Source organism: Micrasema longulum, unplaced genomic scaffold, assembly GCF_059751315.1.
Source record: "Micrasema longulum isolate JH-2025_06_02 unplaced genomic scaffold, ASM5975131v1 h1tg001048l, whole genome shotgun sequence".
Taxonomy (NCBI): Eukaryota; Metazoa; Arthropoda; class Insecta; order Trichoptera; family Brachycentridae; genus Micrasema; species Micrasema longulum.
In genome coordinates, this window is record NW_028278236.1 from 245,894 (window position 1) to 269,625 (window position 23,732).

General features: G+C 31.6%; 1 protein-coding gene across 1 annotated transcript in view; it reads right to left on the reverse strand.

The window, feature by feature from the left end:
• The window catches only part of mfr (ferlin family C2 domain-containing myoferlin misfire), a 166,029-nt gene that overhangs the window by 9,036 nt on the left and 133,261 nt on the right, over positions 1–23,732 (reverse strand). The window contains exons 5-17 of the mRNA XM_088232989.1: positions 18,765–18,985; positions 15,979–16,395; positions 15,157–15,346; positions 14,765–14,827; positions 10,772–10,856; positions 9,478–9,634; positions 9,162–9,348; positions 8,305–8,491; positions 5,622–5,745; positions 3,904–4,166; positions 2,760–2,935; positions 1,435–1,623; positions 63–179 (exon numbers count right to left, since the gene is read on the reverse strand). Coding sequence (XP_088089115.1) covers positions 63–179; positions 1,435–1,623; positions 2,760–2,935; positions 3,904–4,166; positions 5,622–5,745; positions 8,305–8,491; positions 9,162–9,348; positions 9,478–9,634; positions 10,772–10,856; positions 14,765–14,827; positions 15,157–15,346; positions 15,979–16,395; positions 18,765–18,985 — 2,376 coding nt within the window. The remainder of the gene's footprint in view (positions 1–62; positions 180–1,434; positions 1,624–2,759; positions 2,936–3,903; positions 4,167–5,621; positions 5,746–8,304; positions 8,492–9,161; positions 9,349–9,477; positions 9,635–10,771; positions 10,857–14,764; positions 14,828–15,156; positions 15,347–15,978; positions 16,396–18,764; positions 18,986–23,732) is intronic.

The following is a 23,732-nucleotide window of genomic DNA, read 5'->3' on the forward strand; positions in this document are numbered from 1 at the left end:
AAAAACATAAATTTTCTAGATCTACAAAATAAATAAAAGACCTTTTTCTTATTTATACTTACGTCTTCAACCAAAAATTTTAATTTATTCAAAATAGATTGGGCCGTTCTATATCTTTCCTTAAATGAACTTTTTGTAACAATTGCTTTCAGATGTCGACTTTTAGATCCAATGACCTCCTAAAAAATGAAATATTATTATTTATTTAAATTAGAAAAACACGTATCCATGTGAATTTCAAACGCATATTTATGTATAAAATAAAACAAATCTCAAAAAACTATACACCTTTCAAAAACTCATAAAATTTGCAAATAAAAAAACACGAAAAATATTGTTTCAAATTAGGATTACCACTTTGTTTTTTTGGAAGGAATTATTTTTTCTGGCACTTATAATTTAGTTTTTCTCCATTAATTTATTTTTTTAATCAAGAATCACCTTAATAAGGTTACTTTGTTCAACTATATTAACAACTACAGCCTTACGAATTTATAAATAAAGTGGTTAATCTGTTTGTAATTAGATCTCGTTAATTGTTTCTATTTCATTATTGTTCTACACAGCAGATATCGCCTCTTCCCACAGTATAAATTTGTTTTGTCCTAATGTTGTGGATGATTTTTTTGAAATGGCGTTAAAACTTACTGGAAACCAATTCTTTGATTGATTGTTAGTGTTGTTAATTTTTCTGTTTTAACTATCTACACTGAAATAATCATCATCATTATTCCATTTCCACACCATTTTTGGTGCATAGGGCACTGCATCGGTACACCAATCATTGTGTATCATGATCATTTTTGTTACATGATGGTAAGATAATCAGTCTTACGTTTCAGGTACCAGCCAAAAAACTATGAAATATTCTGGTGTGAAAACACCCTTTTAAATAGATATTTCATATCAACCATGTCGGAAAATCAAACCCGAGACCTCTTATGGCAGGCAAACGCGCTGACTATAACACCACAACGCCGACCCTTAAATAATATTTACCGTTAGCTAATTTTTTTCCCCAAAACTTGTTATTTTTCAACACATTTAATTATGTACCTACCAACTTATATGCAGTATTGTAAATATCTAAATATCTATCTAAATATTTCTAAAACATAATGTGAAACTTTATTCATATTATTATTGTTGTTTATTATAAAAGAAGCTACAAATGAAATTGTTATACCATAAAACTCTTTATTTAAATTTTAAACCTGTCATGTGATAGTCCTCTGGGCGAATATAGATAATAAATAATCCTGTCTAGTATTATCAAGAATGGTAAAAGCCATAATAAATAAAAAATAAAAACTAAAAAAAATAATATACGTAGGTAGTAGTTCACTACTGGATTAACGTAAATTTTTAATGAAATGTATAGGGGCTGAATGTATATTCTGAATAAAATGTGAAAGAAATGTATGTTCTTCTTACGATTTCCCCGAGGCATAGTTGGTTCCGGCGTCGATCTAGTTCGGTGGTGGCGGCGTGCGCCAGTGAAGGGGAGGCCCGTCGGCTCTCCACAAACTTCCGACATGAGTTGTGTAGAGATGTAAGAACAGTTCTCAGTGCTCCTACTGCATCATCGCCGGTCTTATCACCGGCCAATCTCAGTCCTTCCTCCTAGACAAACCAGAACTCACCGTCAGACTTTAAGACTTTAAAAACAATATAAATATTCTTAAAATCCGATCCATCCAAGTCGACATTTTCAGCCACGACCCGTGACAACAGCTCACGGTTCATTCGTCGGATACATAATTTACTTTTTTAATTCGAGAATGTTTTAATTAGTACTTATTCAACACCAAATTTTAAATACGATTTAACCAAAATATTATTATTATCTGATTCATCGTATTCAAATGAATGTGATTAGAAACATCCAAGTAAAAAAAAATACTCCAAAAGATGTGAAATTAATAACTTCGTTGGTGAAGAATTAAGGCATAGATAACGCGCGAGTTAAATGCAATTGGGGCCTGGGCTCCGATTACAATGGGAAGTTAACAGTTATCTCAAATTTTATCTACAGAGTAAAATTATTTTTTCCGTATGAAAATTAGAATGTGCAAATTAAAAATGTTCAATTACATGTTACCGATGAAGACATAAAAAAATCGTACAAATATACACAATTTTGTACATCAACTTTGATTTAACTTTACAGACAGTCGAAGATTACTCTGTTACTTTCCATTTTAAACGGGGCTCTGAGGTGAAGAGCGGGAGCATCTTCCTACGCCGCCACCGTTCGCACGTCGCACGCAAGTTTGATTTCTTTTTGTAAAATGTTTAATAAAAAATGTGTGTCACTTTACATTTTTATTATGTAAATCAAGATGTAAATTGTTTAGTTTAAAACAACGCTGAAATTATTATTATTATCGATATCAATAATTCAAATAAGGTCACAGCACTATCGCATTCCATAGCTCTGCATTCAACTCGCGCGCTGACAGTACGAGTAGTTAGGGGTAAAATTATTAAATATGACATAGTATACAATATACAATCCATTTATTAGTGACACAAGTAATAAAAAAAATATTTAGAATTTCATCTAATTGTAAAATTATTATTAGGATTTTTACTAAGAAAACAAATAATACCAATCAACTTTCAGGTGCAAACACTTTTCTGTTTCCAGTTCCTTCCACAAACAAGTAGTTTGACATTTTTGAACCGTTTTTTTTTTGTATAAATTCACTGGAAAAAACGACGAAATTTGTATTATCGATATAAATGCAGTTTCTTACCAAGCTATCACTGATTTTCTCGATCATGTTTGAAACAAACATCCGCCGTCTGTGGTCTGGCCAGGAGGAGTTCACATGTAAACAGGGTTTTGAATCCCATAAAGGAAGAAAGTAATGGACTTTATCGTTAGATAAAGCTTTCATGGGTGTGGTCGTACTCTGAACGCGATTTAAAGCTGCAAAAAAATATTTATGTAATTCCCATTAAAAGTTTTGTCCACCAACCAAAAAACACAACTTCGAAATGTTAAACCATAGTTTGTTGTTCATTTTGGAGACCCTTTTTGTATTATAATTACTTATTAAATGTTTTATTTCGAAAGAGCTTTTATGTAATTTAGGTACCCAAATATTAAGATTTTGGGACCATTTCCAATAACTCAGAAATAACTGTGTTTTAGGAGGGTCCGATGTCTTGCAGGGTACCCGCTGGCACAGCGAGGGTTAAAACTGTGTAACTCAGTTATAAGCTTAGACTTTACCCTGTCTGCGTAATCTATAAGTGTGAAAGCACTACAATTAATGATATGAATCATACACGTATAAAACATGTGAGTCGAGGTCCTGTTAAAATACCAAGACAAATATGGAAATTTAGTTGCGTTAAAACGCTATTCGAATCTAGGACCTCTGATCCATGAATTTGTAAATCAGCTAACTACCATGGTACCACAAACAGTTTCTAAATTTTTAACACTTAAAAAAAAGTTGGTAGAAAAGTGTATTTTAAGATACACGTTTCTCAGAAGTTTCCTCACAAATATTGATAAACTTACAAAACTTGAGATTTAATTAAAATATACTCAATGTGTCAACATAAGTGCGATGTGAGAATGGTTCTCTTTAAGTACTAGTTTTCAAAATAATCTGAATTCCATGTATCTGAAATATAACAAAATTGTCCACTAAAAATTGTATATACGTATCTATTTACATAATTTCCAATACAAATAAATATTTTATACATTTTTTTACGCTTGATTCGTGCTTGTAACTGAGCTTTTCTCTTTCCGTGAAAAATAATTCATTTTGTTAGGGAAACCTTGATACTCAAATATTTAAATAAGTGGATGAGATGGTTTTTATTTTATGTAATTCATATAAAATTATAGACTTTATTTCCAATAAGTATTTTTCTACTCACGCAGTATTGCACGGGACGGGACAGAAGGTTCGTTCAAGCCATCAAGCGCGTTGCCAGAATTGCCAATACTTAGCTCGAAGCTTATGGGCTTTTCGCAGATTCTCTTGTCAATCATAGTAGCATCGAGTATAATTCCAAAAAGGAGAAAGTTTTCTTCAACACTGCAGCAGACTTCTGATGGTACAACACATGGTATAACTTCCACTGCTGATGGAATCGCTTCAGAGCTATCGATTACCTCCGTTCTAATAGAAATTAGAATTCTGGAAAAAATATTTTAAAAATCACCCAAATCAACTTTTACGGGATTTGCGAGTTTTACTGAGGCGAGATCTAGAGTGGGGGAACCAGTGCACACAGCGGTGTTGCCGGATTTCGTCTAGCATTTCGCGCGGCGAGTTTACAGCGTTGGGAACCTTATTTTTTACACAACCTTTGTACATAGTGTGTGATGTAACAAGGGGTAGCGTACGCCACGGTACACATATCCACGAAAAAAAGTGACATACCTAATAACGACAGTCAAAGTAAAGATTAATTATCCCAAAAGATTACGAAGATAAACTGCCGACCTTCAAGTTTTGATGTAAGTACATCGGTTTGTACCGACAGGTCTAGTACCTCACGTAGTGACAAAAATTTAGTTCCACCGAGCAGTTGTTGCTTTAATTATGATCAGTGCGTGTAACGGTTGCCTATTGAAAGCATGTGGTTTCAAACATTGGTTTTATATTTTAAAGTCACAAGGATGGTGAAAGTGTATAGTGGGTTTTGCATGTTAGTTTAATTTGTTTTTATCACGCCGTTTTTATCAGGTCATGGTAAATTTAATCAAAAATTATTTGTTTTTAATATTGTTGACTCCCCTTCGTGCTGCTGCGGATATCCTAACCAATCTTCTGAACACATCCTGTGGTCTTGTCCCTTTCCCCTTCTCTATGATTACCGAATGGAGCTTCTCGCTACTATCCGTGGCCCTGTTATAGGTCCGGTCGGATATACAGATCTGGTGGCTTCTAAAAAGAATTTCAAGGCTTTTAAAAAGTTTTGTAATCATTTCGGCGAATTGATCATGTCCAATCAATTTAATCCCAGTCAGTGAAGAATTCACTTCCCTCTCTTCTCAATCCAATGAAGTACATATTATGTACTTCTGGATTACTTTCTTTCAGCACAAAGATGCTAAGGCTACCAGATTTCAGAGAGCTCCTTCGGGCAGCTTTTCTCGTTTGACAACGAGCAAATTTTCCGTGTATGTGGGCACCGCCAAGGAGACTTATGTCCTCAGATGCGGTGTGCGGTATGTGGTGGGTAAGCTGCTGTTAGTTTAATTTGTGTCTTGACGAAGAGTCGGGGACATCTCGAAACGGGTAGACATAGAAAAGTTGGTAAGTGATTATGTACAAATATCAAATAACATTTACTAAAAGGTTTGACTCCAAAATTGATGCATAAAATATGAATAATAATAAACAAATTATCTGTACAAAGAAAAACTATTTTTTTTTAAATACAAAAATGCAGTGGCTTTATGACTATATGAACAAGTTCACTTTTGTACGCTTGTTTTATGATTTTCATTCGAAAATACATTTAAAAAAGCTTTTGAGATGCCAATTTTTCTTATTTCAAACCTTACGACGGAATATGTAAATAATATAAAGTAATATGTTTCTTGAAATAACATATCACAAATAATATTTTTTTTTTTTGCCTACCTTGCTCTATACGAAACTCCTTCTCCTAATCCAGCGTTAAGGGCAGAATGTTGATCTAATAGGGTATAGTCTCTCGGGGATCCGTACAAATATACGTAAGACGGGCCGAATGTTGGGAGAAATCCTGTAAAAAGATTTAAATATCAGTTCAATAAATTTGATATCGGTTTACATATAAGCTTTTAACGTTAAATGATTTGATAATTAAAAATGAGTATCCGGGTATGTCAAAATTGAATAAAACGATTAATCACCAATCCTATTTGAAAATCATAAACAACATTATTTAATTGAAATTACTATCAACAATGTTTTTAGTATGTCCAAATATTTGTAGTTAGGCTAGATTTACTCCCAAGTTGTTAAGATATATATAAGTAGTAATAGGGAAGAAAAATATGTTTGAGAAGGGACTTGGATGTCTAGGCATTTACAGGGCTTATGCCCTGTCATTGGCTGGTTTAAGTGGCCATTTTACGCACCGTGTGAAATTCGACATTCTACCTATATTTAAACAACCTCATTTCCTCAACCCAACCGTCTGTTGAATTTTATGAAGTAAAAGATCTGAAACTTATATTGACATGGGTAAAATTTATCTGAGTAAATTATTTCACTTGAAAAAACTTTTTAAATTTTTATACTTCATCTTATACCATCTTATCTATTTTTTCTTCTCTGAAACGTTCATCATCTCTGTTGTTATATATTGATTTTAACAGTCAGTTTAATCAATAATGTTTTGAATATGTAAAATGTTTGTAGAGATGATAAATGCTACGCAGTGGCCACAGGTCATAAGCACAGTAAATGCCAGGACCTCCATATTTTCTTCTCAAAAATATTTTACTTCTCTTTTACAACAAATTTAAATCTTAATGTTGTATACATTTATGCTTGTCTATTTACATTATTAAATTTAAAGACCAATCCGTTTAAATAAATTATCAAAATAAAAAAACCTGTGATGCTCCGGCCAGGTTGAGTAATAGGAATTAATTTGGATAAAAAATTAAATAATCAAAGAAGGTACTGAGGTTATGACTTTAACTCTATCGCCCACTATTACCTGCTAAAAAAATTACCCGCAACATGCAATATTAAATTATATTCCTGACAATTTTGAGACGATTTTAAAGACAATTTTGCAGAGAAATTTACTCATCAGAGCATTAAAATAAAAGTTAATTGCCATCAAACAAAAGAGTAAATTACATTAAAACATACTAGTGAATTGCACAACCCATTTTTTAAATTCCCATAAAAATAAACTACCTTATACATAAAATGTTACCACCGAATTTATTTAAAAAATGATGAATATTACAAAAAAGAATGATTTGAATTCAATAAACACTGGTGGTGGTAGTCTTAACGAAATTAAATTAATTTGAAAATTAAGTACAAAATAAATTAAATATAAAAATTTCTCAAATCGTAGGATTAAATTTGCTTCTACTCTTAATGGCAAAATGGAAAAGTGAAATGTTCGCTGTGTCGAGAACTTGTAGAAGTTCGTCCATCAAATGACTTCCTCGAGATTGTCCTGCATCCTGAATGGATTTGGAGTAGACAATCCTCTTCTGAATTCTTGGAAAGTCGCGTCAGGAACCGTTTCAAAACATTTTGCAGTCGTGCCTTTGTGCGTGTCTCGACAACTTTCAAGGAGCGGAGTTTTACCTCAAATCGACTACATTTTTCTCCCTACAAATCTCGTTACTGTCTAATATATTATAATTCTTTTTGATAAATATATTATATGGATGCTTTCTCCAGTCTGTCGTAAATTGATAAAAAAGGATGGTAGGGACTTAGTCTGACAAAGACTAATCGCCAAGGCGTCAAAGTGGACGCCTTGAACTTTTACGGACTACATTCTCGTATTATTGGCTCGTCTCACACGAATTTATTTGACAAAATGTTCGAAGCATGCCGTCTAACCTTTTTGATTTTCTCGCTAAATGGCTGTTTAATTAAATTTACAGTACGTGCTTGGATTGAACATGTTAAAGTGTTCCCATAAAACAATAATGAAGCTAGTAATGTTATGGTGGATTTAGTTAAGTTTATGGTGGATTTTTTAAAACACCTTTTTTTTCAATAATTTTAAATTACGTGTTGATTTTTAAAATCGTTTGTAAAACAACTAATGCTTTATTAAATTCACTTAAGGATTTTTGTCGCAACTCACTGCATCATTTTTTTCTGACAGCAATTACATAATTTTCTGACCAGAGATTTCTTCAACATGGAAGAGTATATCGAAGCAAGATAAGTTTTTGGGAGTGTATCAAAGTTTAATGAATAAATTTGAATTAAACAAACCTAAAACGTTATTCGTTGAACACGTTCATAGATGGATTTCAATTTTTTTAAAATTCTTTATTATCATATAATTTTTTTTTTTAATAAAATAATCGCGTTCAACGCGAATTTTCTTCACGGAAGGATGGAATACGAGTATATCTTAGATTTTTTAAGCGTCTAGTTTCTATGAAACGGAATACTGAACCGCGTGTTTTATTAAAAATGGTATATTTTTGACTTAACAACGCATCCGGTTCTCTTATCCTGGACGTCTACTGCTGACAGTACGTCGTCAGCACAGTAGTTGATGAGGACGAAGGTACCAGAAGGCAATTAGATGACAATTAGTAAGTCAATTAAAGAAATTTATTTTTACCTTTCTCGCCATCATTAGAAATAGTCTTGAGGTCGATAAAGTGAGTGCCAATCACGGTAGGCTTAACGGGGTCTTGATCCATCAACTGAATTCTTATTCTCTGACATAATGGGGGAAACATGTCAGTGAAAACGATCTGTTCGTTCCATACTGGGCTGTAACTATTACGCTTTACACTTGTTGCACCCTGCAAAAAAAAACATGTCTTATAGAACTGTATTATCATTTATAGTAAAATTAAAACAATTTATTGAAAAGTACGACGCCTGTGCTAAAAATAATTTTACTGAAAAGAAATACTTCATTTCAGAATAATTTAATTATTAAAATTAAACAATACCACATGGTAACTACACGAGGTATTTCAGATAAGAATTGGGAGTAAATAAATTATTTCAAACATGGCTTTGTTGGAGGGGTAGCAGCGTTATATTTGTTGTGTAAACATTACAAATGAAAAATAGATCGGTGAGTAAGGATTGAAAACATTTTACAAGAATTACAAATGTATTATCTCTTTAAAACTGAATGTTCACTTAATTTAATTTATTTTAATATTATTAATTTAAAATATTCAATAAGTTGACAATATTTAAAAAATTCATTTTACAACCACAAAAAAAAAATATTCTTAAATATTAAACGAATAATTTTATAAATACATAAAATATTCATACACTACAATTAAGTTTATAAATATCGACTGGGCCTAAAAGGGGACTTGTTTCGTTTTCACCAATAGCAGTTGTATAAATCTTTTTAAATGTGTTTATTGATATTTGATTGTCAATTTTGCAGTTCTATGGTGTAATGTTGTTTTATTGTCTAAATTTAAAAATGACCGTGTTTGAACTTACTCTTAATCCTGCGAAACTGACTTGTACGTAAGGATCGACCAAGTCTTTGTTCTCTCCTGTCAGCGCTTTCTTAACATTAGCCATTATGGATAAATTCATTTTAGGTAATCCATCAGCTCTGTGGACGTAGACTACATATTTAGCCCTTTGTCTTTCAGTAGATACACCATCGGGCAATAATAAATTTCTGGAATTTTTGTAATACGTAAGGTCAATAAATGAATGAATCAAATGTCAACGTCTATAATGATAAATGATTAATGAATGAACGAATCAGATGTCAACGTCATTTATGAAATAAATTTTGAATTCTTACGCTTCTATATCGTCTTCATCTTTCTCAGTTTTTGGAGGAATTTTTACCACATCTCCTTTGCCAATGACGCTAATGTCACATTTTAAATATCCTTTGGGACCAGCTCCTGCGTCGGATGGGTCTATTAGGACAGCCCATTTGTGATAAAATTGGTGGCCTAAAACCATTACAGAAGTTACAAATGAGTACCGGGGATTGTGCAAAAAATGATAGATAAATATGAATACAAAAATATTCACTTTAAAAATTACAAACCGTGCACACATTTACATGAAAAATTAATAAAAATATTCAAATTCAGAGTTGTACTGCTGTTATGCCCCACTTTGCTTATATTTCAAATAATTTCCCGCGAGGTATCCTAGCCAATTAAGCAAAATAACCATACGAATTTTGGGTTTGACATTTTTTCAAAGTCATCTTACGAAGTGACGCATAACACAGCTCGTGTTATAAAACGTTCAACTTTCAAGACACAGAAAACACATTGGAAATGGGAAAGCAAAATGGAATACATTAAGCGCTGAAGATGAGGAAATCCTTCGTAATTATGTGAGAGGGTTTTAGGAATACAAAAACTTTTAAGTAGAAATGAAACATGCGTTGGGTGAGGCAGGCGTTGAAATATATTTTAGAATCATTCTCAAGAGATCATCAATTAATAAAAGAAAAGCGATTTAAAAGCAGAGTAAAAAACAAAGTTTAGCAAGAAAAGCATATATGATTGACTTAGTGATGAATTATGCTTTCAATGAGTTAAGTTTTATCGGTTGTGTGAAAAATAAATACGTAAATTTTATCAAGTACTTATTGTAATGTTTGATGCTTTTAATTATGCAAGAAGCCAAGCGACCTATGTATTTATATATATATGTAAATATTTTTGAGTATCATTTTCATTTAGATATAAATTAGAAAAATCGTTTTAAAACGGGCGTTTCTGGGAGGATTGAACAAATTGATGTAATGTCAGAGTTTTTTCGCTAAAAGATTGAATTTAATTTTAAAATATAAAGCGTTCAGTAAATGTTTGTAATAATAATTGTATTTATGATAATTTTTTGCCAAATGTATGTATATAAGAAATTAGAATCTGGTTTACACGCTTGCAGTATCGTGTCTCTGTAATATTATTTCTGTCATGTGCTTGTGTGTAATAATAGCTGACACACACATGGGTTTGATTCTGTGTACAGAGGAATAACTGAGGAGACAGTAACAGAAAATGGTATCTGCGAGGGTGTTTGTTCTGCAGGGAGTTCCTTCAGGTGCAAGGAAGGGGTAGGACCATTACCTGGCTGTGCCCATACGGTAGCCACGTCTAACTTAAAGCAGCCCAACACTTTGTTTGACCTCAACATGTTCCTCGCCTGCTGCACCTGTGACACTCATACTTGTTAGAAGACAAGCTGCTCAATTCCGAGATTCAACAATTAAGATTTGAATCCCCCAAAACTTGATTTCTGTTATCACACATACCGCATTTCTCTATTATTTCTCTATTTATCTTTAATTTTCGTTATATATATTCGGTTGTTACACAATTATTCACCCTCATATCTGAATACGAAAGCACTCCCTTCACATATCCAAAAACCGATTTAAGGACTGTGGGTGTCCCAAAACATTTGTAAACAAAACACAAACCGTGATTTCAATTTAATTTAACTTTATTGCTTTCATTTTCCCTTTAACTGTGATTTTGGCAAACTATATGAATAGCTTATGTCGGATATTGTCAATTTTTTTTATGACCATATACAAACACGAATGAAGCAAGAACTGTGCTCATTTTTACTACATTCAGATACGAAAAAAATCCTTTGTGGTATTTATATCTAAATAGACTTCAGATTCAAGTATCCGATATTAATATTTGATGTTACGAATTCAAAAAATATTGCCTAATCTAAAATATGTTTTTTCAATCGCCATTACCTCTAAAGAAATACAGAGAAGATACAAAAGAATGTCCAAAAATGGGTTTAGGAACGTTATTTTCTATGGTTGCACCTAAGCAAAATAACGGAAAATTTACAAAATTATATCAAAGCTGTTTCAATGAAACGCGTGCACTGTATTGAATTGGCTGCATTGATACGGGGCTCGTGAATAGTATGTATTTAAGTTCATATATTTTTTTATACCATCGCTTTAAAAAATATTCTGACAGTTTCTAACAAATATTTTACAATGAAAGTCTGAGGAAATCGTGGTTTTCAATGAAAAAAGAAAATAAAGAACAATTTTTCATTAAGTAGCTACTTACTACATTTAACAACGAAATATTTGGTCACCGTTGCGTGCCAACTATAAATTATCTATTTTTGTTTCTCTATAAATGTCAATTGGTCAGCGCGTTTGCCTACCAGTAAGAGGTCTCAGGTTCAATTTTCCGACATGGTTGACATGAAATATTAATTTTAAATGGTGGTTTTACACTAGTAGGTTTCATAGTCCTGGACTGGTACTTTAAGCACTTTTACGGTACCAGACTTTTTAGGAAATTGTCTAAAAAATTTCAATATTTGGAAAAATAAAAACTGAAGTAATCGTTTTTACGAAAATAAAATACCCTCGTAAACAACACATAAGCAATTTTCATGTACAAAGGTAATTTCTTCATTTTTGTATCAACAATGATGATGTATCAATATACGATGCATGTTTATTTCAACTGTTCTTAAATTACTGTATTATTTTAGCATTCTGTGGGGCATGTTATTTAGAATATATAAGAAATAGAATTATAATATGGCAGAAGGTGCGTAGAACCAAGTTTACATACTTCATACTGTGACCAAAAGTCTGCCACGCCCTCCTCCCACCTACTCGACATCCCAACTGCGCGCACACTCGAAATGGCCACATAATGTTGCCAGACCGTGAACAATATATAATCATCACATAAATTTAAGATAATTATGTGTTATGTTATGTTTTCTTTTACCACAAAAAATATTTTACTGACTGGACAATAAAAAAAACAGGTACTCTTAAGTAGGCGAACGTAAAAAAATAATCATTTAGAAATTAATTACGTAAATTAATATCTACCGTTTAATATTATTCTAAGGACTATTAATAGAAATCCGGGTAAAATATTCGACTACTTTTGCAATACAAACATTAAAATTGTCTTATTTAATAATCTGACGGACAGTAAAATAATCGAATTAAATAAAATTATTCGTGAATTTGCTACTTACACATGAAATGAGATCCTACCGTATTCTCTTTTAATCCCAGCAGTATTTTGACACACACAAATGACACAACACGGCATTATTTAATTTAAATCGGAAGTTGCGTACTAAGCGACGTCTATATAGTAACAATGGCCAAAACGTAAAACTACTCCTTTATGAGCAGTTTGGTCGACATCGTTTGTACGCGGTTTCTGAATTATTATAATTCTTTGATTTTTGGTAATGTTGAATGATATTATCTGATATTTAATACATTTTTGAAAATCGTATTCTTTCATAAAGTGCACCCCTGTTGGCAAGAAGACCAAAATTTGACATTTGCAAAAATAATTGATATGATAATTTTTAAAGGTACCAGTTATTCTGGTCTAAACTATTTTTTCCCATCCCAATGAGGAAGTTTAGTGGTTTTAAAAAAAAATATTTGTTAATAGGCTATCAAACTGAGCCAATAAAAAAATACATATTGTATTATCAGCGACATGATTTTTTATGGTTCTGCAATTTTGAAATTACTCTGCCTGAGACGTCACAAGTTCTCTACGGTGAGGTAGATTGGCTTCCCGTAAACCGAAAATCTATCACAACACTATATTATTGGTTGATTCACAAGAATTTGTGACGACATTCAAAGAAGTTCATTTTTATTAATTATTTTTCGCCCTACAATTAAATTATCTAATTTTTACGGCACGTAAAAACAAAACATTTTTTGTATCCGATTTATGCTAGCACTAAATTTTCTTGTTGACAACTGAGGTCTGTCATAAAATACCAATAATTTATTTTAAAAATTAAGTTCCTGAAGATTATCGTAATATGAGTACCTATATGATTTTTAAAAATAGACAGAATTATTTAAATTTTGTTGTGAACGCTACCTACGAGTGTTTCAAACAAGTTCTCGCTTAATTTTTTAAGCAATCTTATGTATTTTGAAAGTACGCCGTATTTTATTATATTCCTGTTAACTCATGTTTGCTGAAAAAAACTAATACATAATAGGTAAATAGAGAAATAGAAGATTGAAAAACTAGCATAATAAATCATTTACGTTGAGAACAGAATCTGAAAGCCGCATTGGAAATTAATAAAATTAGCAGATCAAAAACAGTAAGAAGTGCGAGAGGTGTTGCAAAGACTTTGTATGGCGAATGTGGTAAGTAGACAAAAAGGCCAATGCTATTGTGACATTTTGAAACACTGGTTTTTTAGTATTTTGAGGGCATATTTTTTGATATTTTTGTAAAGTTATTTTTAAGTAAGCCATCAGTTCAATACCGAAGGAAATCAATATATATAACTTGTCTCAAAAATATGAACGAGTATTCTTTATTCAGAAGTATAATATTAATAACTGAAGCTACTTTAACAGATACGATAATAACTTGTTGTATCTGATGAAATTTCAACGTTTATATTGAAGACAACTTACAAAAGATATTGAAATTAAAAAGTTTTCAAATTTTACTTGATATTTAAATATGAACTAAAATATGAAATAAAAACAAGTCCATAGTTTAGCGTGGTTGTCTATTGTTTGTCTATCGGTCTCGAGAATGGTTTACAGTAAATATAATTAAATGTACACCGGCATATTTCACAATCCCTAGACTGTCAAATGAAGAGGAAGACTAATCATCTTACCCTCCATGTTTTTTCAATGTTTTTTTCGGAAAACAATAAATTGTTAAATTAGTGATTTCGAGGGTGTTTACTAAAGAATAATCAAGATTTAGTTGATTACTTCAAACAAGCTAACGCGTAACTTTAGACTATTTAAGTTACATGTCACAATAACAGACGACCACATAAAACATCAAAACCGATAAAATATGAATTATGCTTTGATTAATTATACCGAGAGCTTCGTAAACGGTCTTCAAGTCGACCTTGAAGCTTCCTATTGGAGTTCCCGTGCGTAGTATGCTCCTGCTATGCAACACCTATAACATACAACGATCACATTCATACCTTTGTCTAATTCCATGAAGGGAATTGTCTGAGTAAAGTCACCTCTATGCCCCTTTATTTTAAAATAAAATTGCCTTGATAAAAACATCGAATATAAAACTTACCGACAGCGTTATGATTTTGTCAAACAGCATGACTGGAGGGATATGGAAATCAAAAACGAAGTACTGAAACAAAAAAAACTTATTTTGGCAAATGATTGATCGACATAATAATGATTAGTAAATTTATTTGGATGTTAAATAAAAGGATAATAAAATAAAATAATATCTATCTAGAATTAACTACCTAAATTATTAAGCATATGCATAAGTGCATAAGTTGGAAATTTGTATTTAAATTTCCTAATGAACAACTTTTCACAACTAGACATTTCCTAGATAAATATTAAAATTGCACCCCGGTAACCTGGTTGGTTCAATGGAATTATTTTATTTGGTTATTTGATGACATTTTATAATGTTCTTACACAAACAAAAGCTAAGTGAAGACTAACCTCGTTGTAGTATGGACAATTGGTGCTCTCTTTAACACTGGTATATCGCTTTTGGTCGCCAACTTGTATACATACGACCGGGTCCATGTTAAGTCCTGCTAGTTGACGAGCCTCTAGAATTGTGAGGCAGACCTGAAAGTCCTGAGCCTTCAAATGAGACTGGCTCACTGTGTGCATATTTGGAATTGGTCTAAAATATAAACAAATTTTAATGAAAGCGTATTCTATTCGACGAATTGAATATTTGATTTTAATTTGTATTTTATTATTTAACAAAGTGCTTTTAAAGGGCTATAGAATTAGGGTAGTGTTTACATTTTAAATAAAAAACTTTTTAATTGAATGTGACTGAAAATAATCAGTCTCAGTAAAAGTTTTAAATCAAATATGTATTGGGATTTGTAATTTAAACAAAAGAAAACATTTAATGTACAAGTTTTTGTGAGATAAGAGAGCAAGTAAAATAATTATAAAATACGTCTTGCTTAAAACGTTCATTCGATATCACTTAATAATTAAAACAAATAATTATTCTTAAGCAAAAACCTTTTCTTTGTTTACAATATTTGAATTACAGTTCATTTACGACACGGAATTTTTAAAAAGTAACATAGTTACATGAATTTGAGTTTATTGTTGGGGCGAAACATCATTTGTCCCGTCAACCTTACAAAATTATTATCGAATTTTAAAGGTATTTTAATGCATTACAAGTTAATAAACAATACTTATACACGTAGTTATTACGTTGTCCTACATTTTAAACGGGATTCTAATAAAATGTTTCATAATCATGATATATTTCAAAGGATTTTGACTTACTTTCTGACGACGGATTCTGGTGCGGTCACTGAACGCACGAGTGCCTTCGTATCAAGATTACGAGAATTGCCTTGGTCCGTAACCTCTTCTTGGTCGTTAACGGCTGCTCCATCCCTTTCAACTGCCTGGGCATTCTCTTTGCCGTCTTCAACTTCCTCGCTTTTTACTTTAGCTTCAAATGTCACATCAACTCCAGAAGCCACTTCAGCTCCAAAAACCACCTTAGTTTCAGAAGCCGCTTCATCTCCCGTATCTCCAGCACTGCTTGATGCAGCTGTCACTCCAGGATTAGCCTCGTTGAGAAGGGACTTTCCCTCTTCATCAGTACTACTACCATTAGACGGACGACGTTTGCCAATCTTAATCAGGTTCCTCATGCTTCGAAATGTATGAGATCGCTTGTTGCTGGAGGGTCGGCTGTCGATAAGCATAAACAAGAAAATTGAGGCAGTTTAGATGCAAATGGATTTTTTTCGGGTCACTGTACCGTGCGTTGTTTGCACTCTTTTCCAACAATTTCGATCGTAGTTTAGTCCATCATCAGAGTTGATGTGATTTGTGTTGACTTTTGTTTAAAACTATTGAAGGACAAATGCAGGACAGTAAAAATTATGCCCAATACATCGTTAAGTCTAATATAGTATTTTTGACTCTCCTGCATTTTAAATGGGTATGTTAAACTTGGAACGAGTACGATGAATAAATTAAATTACACATTGTTTATTTTTGTCAATGGATTATAAAAAAAAACCCGTCTTGTTGATTTAATGATAAAAAAGTGTTATAAAAAATAGGGATATAGACAGAATTGTTCGAAATTTTGCACAAAAAAGATAATTCAGAAGTGCTCTTACGTTAAGTAAGGTAAATTCAACTATGAAATAGATGACTTGTATGAGTCAAAATAAATGTGGGATTGAATAACGATACAGAAATTTAAAAGATCTATTTTGCAACCAATTTTAATTACACTGTGCTTCAGTTGATGAAATGAATTACATACGCATATAAATATTCGAGAATGTATACAAATTCATAAATAATATACCGAAGATTCTAAACAGGTTCAAACTCAAGATGGCTGCAACCATTACGCATTTTATAATATTTTGAGAGAAGCGGTTGTTCTGAATCATCTAGTGGTGTGAATAATTAGTCATTTATATTATTATGTGAATTTACTAAGTGGTTACGCCACATTTACTTTGTTGGATTTATTTGCTGCCTACTGGGCTCTGGTTAAAATGTTGCAATTTTTACTGTGAGTAGGTACTACATTTTTGTCTACGACCTAACACGTTCAATATTCAACAATATTTAAATGCATAGAAGAAAAGAACAAAATAAAATAACCTATCGTCTGTGCAAATGAACTGTCATTGTGCATGTGCTTTTGATATTCTCATCGCAATCGCAAATAAGTTATTTTTGAAGTCAATAACTCACTTAATCCACTGTGTCGTGTAATAATCAGGGAACCACGTCAGGTGCCCCTCTTTTGTGACCACAGGATCTAATCTGATCTTGACTGCCACGAGAGAAGTTCCAAACAATAAAGTGTCAGAATTCCAGTACAAGGTAGGAAATTGCATTCACTGTATTAGGGTTCAGTGGCAAAGTAGAAAAAGATAACACATTCCGCAAAACAGACCAATTTCGAGCGTTCATCTGCCAACAGGCAAGTGGCGCAATCAACCAAGAGTTTTTATATATATAATCACACCGGGATCTCTTAGATTATTTTTCTTGAGATCACATTAACCGTTAATTTCAAAAATGTATTTTTATTTTCATATCTATAGAGTAAAATTATAAAACACTCATTAATGCAAGTTTAGCTGCTCACAGCAACAGAAATAGGCTTGGTTTTTAAGGTTGCTTTGTTACTTCAAATATTTTTTTTCCGACTTAAATTTAAAAAAATATTTTGGTGTCTTCAATAAACGTGAGAAAGTAAGTTATCTTAATAAATTTGCTGATTTTGTTTAAAAAAATTGTGAATAATATAAATCCTAAATAAGATCCTTGGAGAATCCCAGAGGGAATAAAGATACTATTTATCTTAACTCCTAGAGCAGGTACTGTCTATTACGTTTCTGTTTATAATATAATATGAGATTAGCCATTTGAACAAATTTTCTTGTTTTCTCCTTATCATTAAATTTGCAGATTATTTAATGTGAAATCTATATTGAATCACAGTTTTCGCCTTTCTGTAATAAATTTATTTATTTATTAATGCAAATACACATTACAAAAATAAATAATAACGTATCCCTAACTCTAAGAGGCCAAGAGCACTGTTTTGAGTTAGGATACAACCTAATAGAAAGTGAAAGCATGTACATTATTAAATAATAGCAAAAATAAAGATTAAAGATTATTCCACAAACATGTATTTCAATAAACATCTGGACAACACGATTAAAAGTTTATAATTCTATCGCAGTAGTCTCCTGCAATGGTATCTTCCCTTAGACAAAATCCAAGCTTGGACACTTCTCCTGAAAACGTCTTACTTTTTTGAGAACTTGTTATGTATGTTCATCCAGGACATCGAACACTCTTGGGGCCATGAATGTATTGTTATAAGGTATAAGAATGATTTAAGTTGACAGATAACACACGGGACAAACTCAATTTGCAATATGATTTATGTTTTTTGTTCAAGACAAATTCACTATAATTCCCTTGTTCAGTTGGGCGCAGCATTGTACAAATAGTGAACCAGCGGCTATTAGTTAGTAGTCGTTCATTTACAAACGTAAATTAAAATTATACATCACCTGGGAATATCCGTAACTATTGTCTTAGAGCAATGAGCGGCCTCAGGGTCTGATGTTGATATTCCTCGCTCTAGGATAAATATGTTCCTTTTGACTGAGCTTAACATATACTTGTCGAATCCCTCCTCTTTATCTTGGTACAAAAGATCACCTTCGTCAGGCCCTAAGAAAGAGTCACTCATTTTTGGTGCTGTGTACAGAAGTTCAACCGTTATTGTGGCCTGAAAGGAGTAAAATTATGAAAATTGTTAAATTGTATTATATTCTAATGGAGCTGTGAAATTTCCATATAAGAATTACAATTTATTTATTTATAAATTTATCGCAAAAAATAATCTACATACTTTTATATAGGGAATCTATATAAAACTAATTAATGTAAAATGAAAACGGAGTGTTCTTTGTTTATAATAGTCTCCATCTAACATGGCACAGCTTGTTCTAAGATGGAGATTTTCTATCTTTAGAGCATAAGTAGTCCTATACTAATAAAACAACAACATAAAAAAGAAAAACTAAAACTACTTAATTATAAATGCCTAGCTAATCAAATGTAAGAAATTAAAAATCGTTATAATACAAATATAAAGTATATATATATATATGTGCCCAGAATAAATGTTACTTAAACATAAATAATATATAATAAAACAAATGTAAAGCAATGAAATACATAAAAATATAAACAATACACATCGAATTGCAGTATAGTTAGACATAGTGTGATATTACAAAGTTATGTATTGTTATTAAAATAATAATTTTAAAACAATTATGTTGAATGTTGACAGAAAAAAGAATACTAAAAGTAAAAGTTGCTCTCTTAGCAGAGGTGCGAGGCTGTGAAAGTGAAGTGATGTTTCGGAAAAACCTTAAAACCCACTTGTTTTCTAAATCATTTGAATTAATCCGTAGCATGTGACAACAAAATAAATTGTTTTGATTAAATTACAAATTTAAAAGAATCACCATGTAAAGCGCCCTTGAGGTATTTTATTACGAAAATGGCGCTATATAAGTTATCCATAATAATAATAATAATAAAAGGAATATTTTGAATACATTATGTTTGTTTATATCTCGGGTGAAATAATTCGGTGGAAACTCGCCGACATCTTTATTCCGAAATGTTTCCTTTTTTATATTTTTTTTATATTATAAAGTAATTTCTAGTAGGAGTAGACTCGTGCTAAGGCAGACTAATATATGTTTAGTTATATATCTCCATATACATACACACACACACACGTGTGCACCCTTATAAACATTCATCGGGTTGTGGTCCCGTGGCTAGGATCTCGGACTCACGGCTCAAAGGTCCATGGTTTGAATCCTACTCTACCCCAACTTGATTCCCATTTTCTAAGAGTGAGTTTTTTACAGCTCGTTGAAAATGGCCCTCAAAATGAAATATTTGGGTAAATGATAAGAACGCAAATATTGATTTTTCTTTAATTAAAAAAAAAAAAAACATTCATAGTTATACTAACACTAATACTAGGATATATTTACACTTATTGTCCTAATTTATGATATTTGCACGGTTGTTTTATATGTGCGCTTATATGTATTCCCTTCTTATTTTATATTTTACCTAGTGTATTTTTTACATGTAAAACATTTATACTTTAGATTTTTTACATCAGAAAAATCAACAGATTGAAGAACTGATTGGATTTATGTTTTGAAAATGTGAGCTTTCAAACATAGGCATAATGGTAGACGCACTATAAATGATAACTTTCCTTCTCGAAAAGGTTCTACGTCACAGTTGAAATTTCAAAAAAAAAACAAATCTTAATAAAGGGCTTTCTAAGGAGATATTAACAAAAAACAAATATTGTAATTTTATTTTCCCTTCTTCAAAGACTAACTTTTAGAGCATTTAAGATTCCGCAGACGATAAATGCAATAATTTCAATAAAGTATGTCAAAATGTTCGTAGATAAGCTGGATTTCCTCCCTAGAGTAAATTTAGATTACGATGTAAAGAAGAGGTATAAAAATGGAAAAATTGTTTGTCCGGCGTTGCCTAGTAGGTGAATTATTAGTTCTGCCGGATGAATCTCACCCACATGATTAAGGTTTTAGCTCATTATTTTCACAAAAGTCAGCAGACAAAAGGGTTAAAATATGGATGTGTAAATATATGCAGGCATTTGTCAGCCTCGTGGTGCAATGGTCAGCGCGTTTGCCTACCATGCGAGAGGTCTCGGGTTCGATTCCCGGCATGGTTGATATAAATTGTTTATTTTAAAAACGGTGTATTTACACAATAATATTTCGTAGTCCTTAGACTGGTACCTGAAGCAAAAGACTGATCATATTACCTTAATGTAACAAAAATGATGAAGATACGCTGCGATTGGTGAAAAAACGAAGCGCTCTATGCACCATTAGGTGCGGAAAGGGAATGACGATGATGATTATGAAATAAAGGCGAAATGGTGAATGTTAAAAAGGGCTGCGGCCTTCACAAACGACCATCTTTTTTAATTATCAAAAATTCGGTATAAAAATGCATATATATTTTACATTAAAATTTTCATACATTTCTTAAAACTGTAAATTAAAATTCAGCCTGGAAAAGGACACCTGACTCCAAAACCTCCACTTTGAACGACCATATCAAATTCCTCTTTCAAGGTACCTGGAATTTGCACTTTGCGGTTGAGCCTGACGTGCTCTATTGGAAGAAATTAAAACAGATTATATTTTTACCTACCTGATTTTACACGAATTAATTCCGCAATTTTTCTGTTTTTCTGCAGGTAAAAACCCATTAAATCTAGCTTCCTGTGCCAACGCGTAATAAACGAAAAATGTTCCATCTGATAAGTGTGCCAGGGACTAAACCCTGTTTGATAGACTAGAACCATTTTCATATTTATATATTTTTTTCCTTATGTCGTGCAGTGTAACAAAAAATAAAAAACTTTTGCTATTGTTAAAAAAATGAGTATGAGCAAAACCAGTTAGAAGTATTTCGATCTTTAAAGGGGTTTTCTTATACACGGAGGAAGTGGTTTAACTGTTATATTTCTCTCTCTGGACTGGCACCTGAAGCGCAAGACTAATCACCTTACTTACTTCATGGAATAGATTATCGAGATACGCCGTATTTGATGAACTGGTGAAGTGTCGTATTTACCATCGGGTGCAGATAGGGCATGACAGAGAAAATGTTAGAAATCAAGTATCCTGTTAAAGTTCAAGATAAATAATATTCCATTTGATTACTCAGATTTTTTTATTAAAGAGTAGGTTTTACTAAACACTCAATTCTTTTTTATTTCTAACATCAGACAGAAAACTTGTACAAGTGTTCAAAAATAAACCGTGATATTTCTCAAAGTTTATATTGCTTTCATAAATGTTTAGAAGTAGGAACTCGTTAATATTACTGCCAAAACTTAAAGATCCCTACTCAAAGTTACTTATCCCAACCAGCGGCTTAAAATTCTAAGGAAAAGCAAGTTTTACATACATACGTTCAAAATTGCGAAGCGAGCATTTTCACAACATAATGCGTTTTTTAAAATCAGTTGAATTACTACAAACAACGTACTAAGGGCACTACTGGTGAAATATCTTTAAACATCTTGCTATCATAAACCTTTTGAAACTTATGAATATAAGTATAATACTTATGAATATATTAAGTGAGGTCAAAAGAACCCATCAAAATATAAACACTCGTTCAGCAACACAAATTAACTGTATTGTCCCATTTGGATCAACCGCCTTTGGTAAAAAGCAATACAATGTAATTGCTCCAAAAATATTTAATGATTTATTGCCAAATATAAAAGACTCAAAATGTAAAACAAATTTTAAAATAAAAATAACTGCACATATAAATAGTGTAGCGAGAGATTTTTTTGAAAAATATATGTAATTCAAAAAACGTAGTACTTTATAAAATTGGTACACATATTATTTATAATTTTATGAATTTCATTGCTTCATATTTATTTTATTATATATTATACTATATTATTTATTTTTAAGTAACATATATTTTTGGCACATATATATACTTAATATTTGTATAATAATTATTTTTAATTTCTTACATTTGGTTAGCTAGGCATTTATAATTAAGTAGTTTTAGTTTTTCTTTTTTATGTTATTGTTTTATTAGTATAAGACTATTTATGCTCTAAAGATAGAAAATCCATCTTAGAACAGGCTGTGCCATGTTGGATGGAGACTATCATAAACAGAGAACACTCTGTTTTCATTTTACATTAATTTGTTTTATATTGATTTCCTGTTATTAAGTATGTATATTATTTTTTGCAATAAATTTATAAATAAAAAATAAAATAAATAGGTTCTTCAGTGCAGATAATGAAACACCTGTACACATTATATTGAAATGCTATGCTTCTTCATAGGACCACTGGTACACCACCTGGGGGTGTAAAAGCACTCACTTCCTTCCAAATAGCCCGATATTTTAAGGATTTGTGCCCCGATTACAATTGGAAGTTAACGATATCTTCAATTACCTATTTATTATAACCAAATTTTCCATCCGAAAAAGAGTACATTTGTATGAAAATTGAAAGTATCCTACAATGTCTCAAAATATAGTTTACGAATATTTAATAAATATTCTATTTTTCACACACAAAATTCCGTTTTACTTTATAAACAATAAAATTAAAGATAACTCTATTAACTTCCCATTGTAATACGGACTTTGTCGGTACATATCGAGACTGTATAAAGTGAAATCGATATTTATGTTGGTAAATGTGTATATTTCTATGGACATTTATGGTGTCTTTCCCGGTAATCAGTTATTAAATACGTTTAGAAAAAAAATGTGTTCATTTCATATTTTCCATAGAGAAGACTTAATTTTAATTTGTAGATAAAATTAAACATAAATAATAACTTCTCATTGTAATACAGGCCCTGGGAGGCAATTACAATCGAAAGATATGGAAACTATAGATT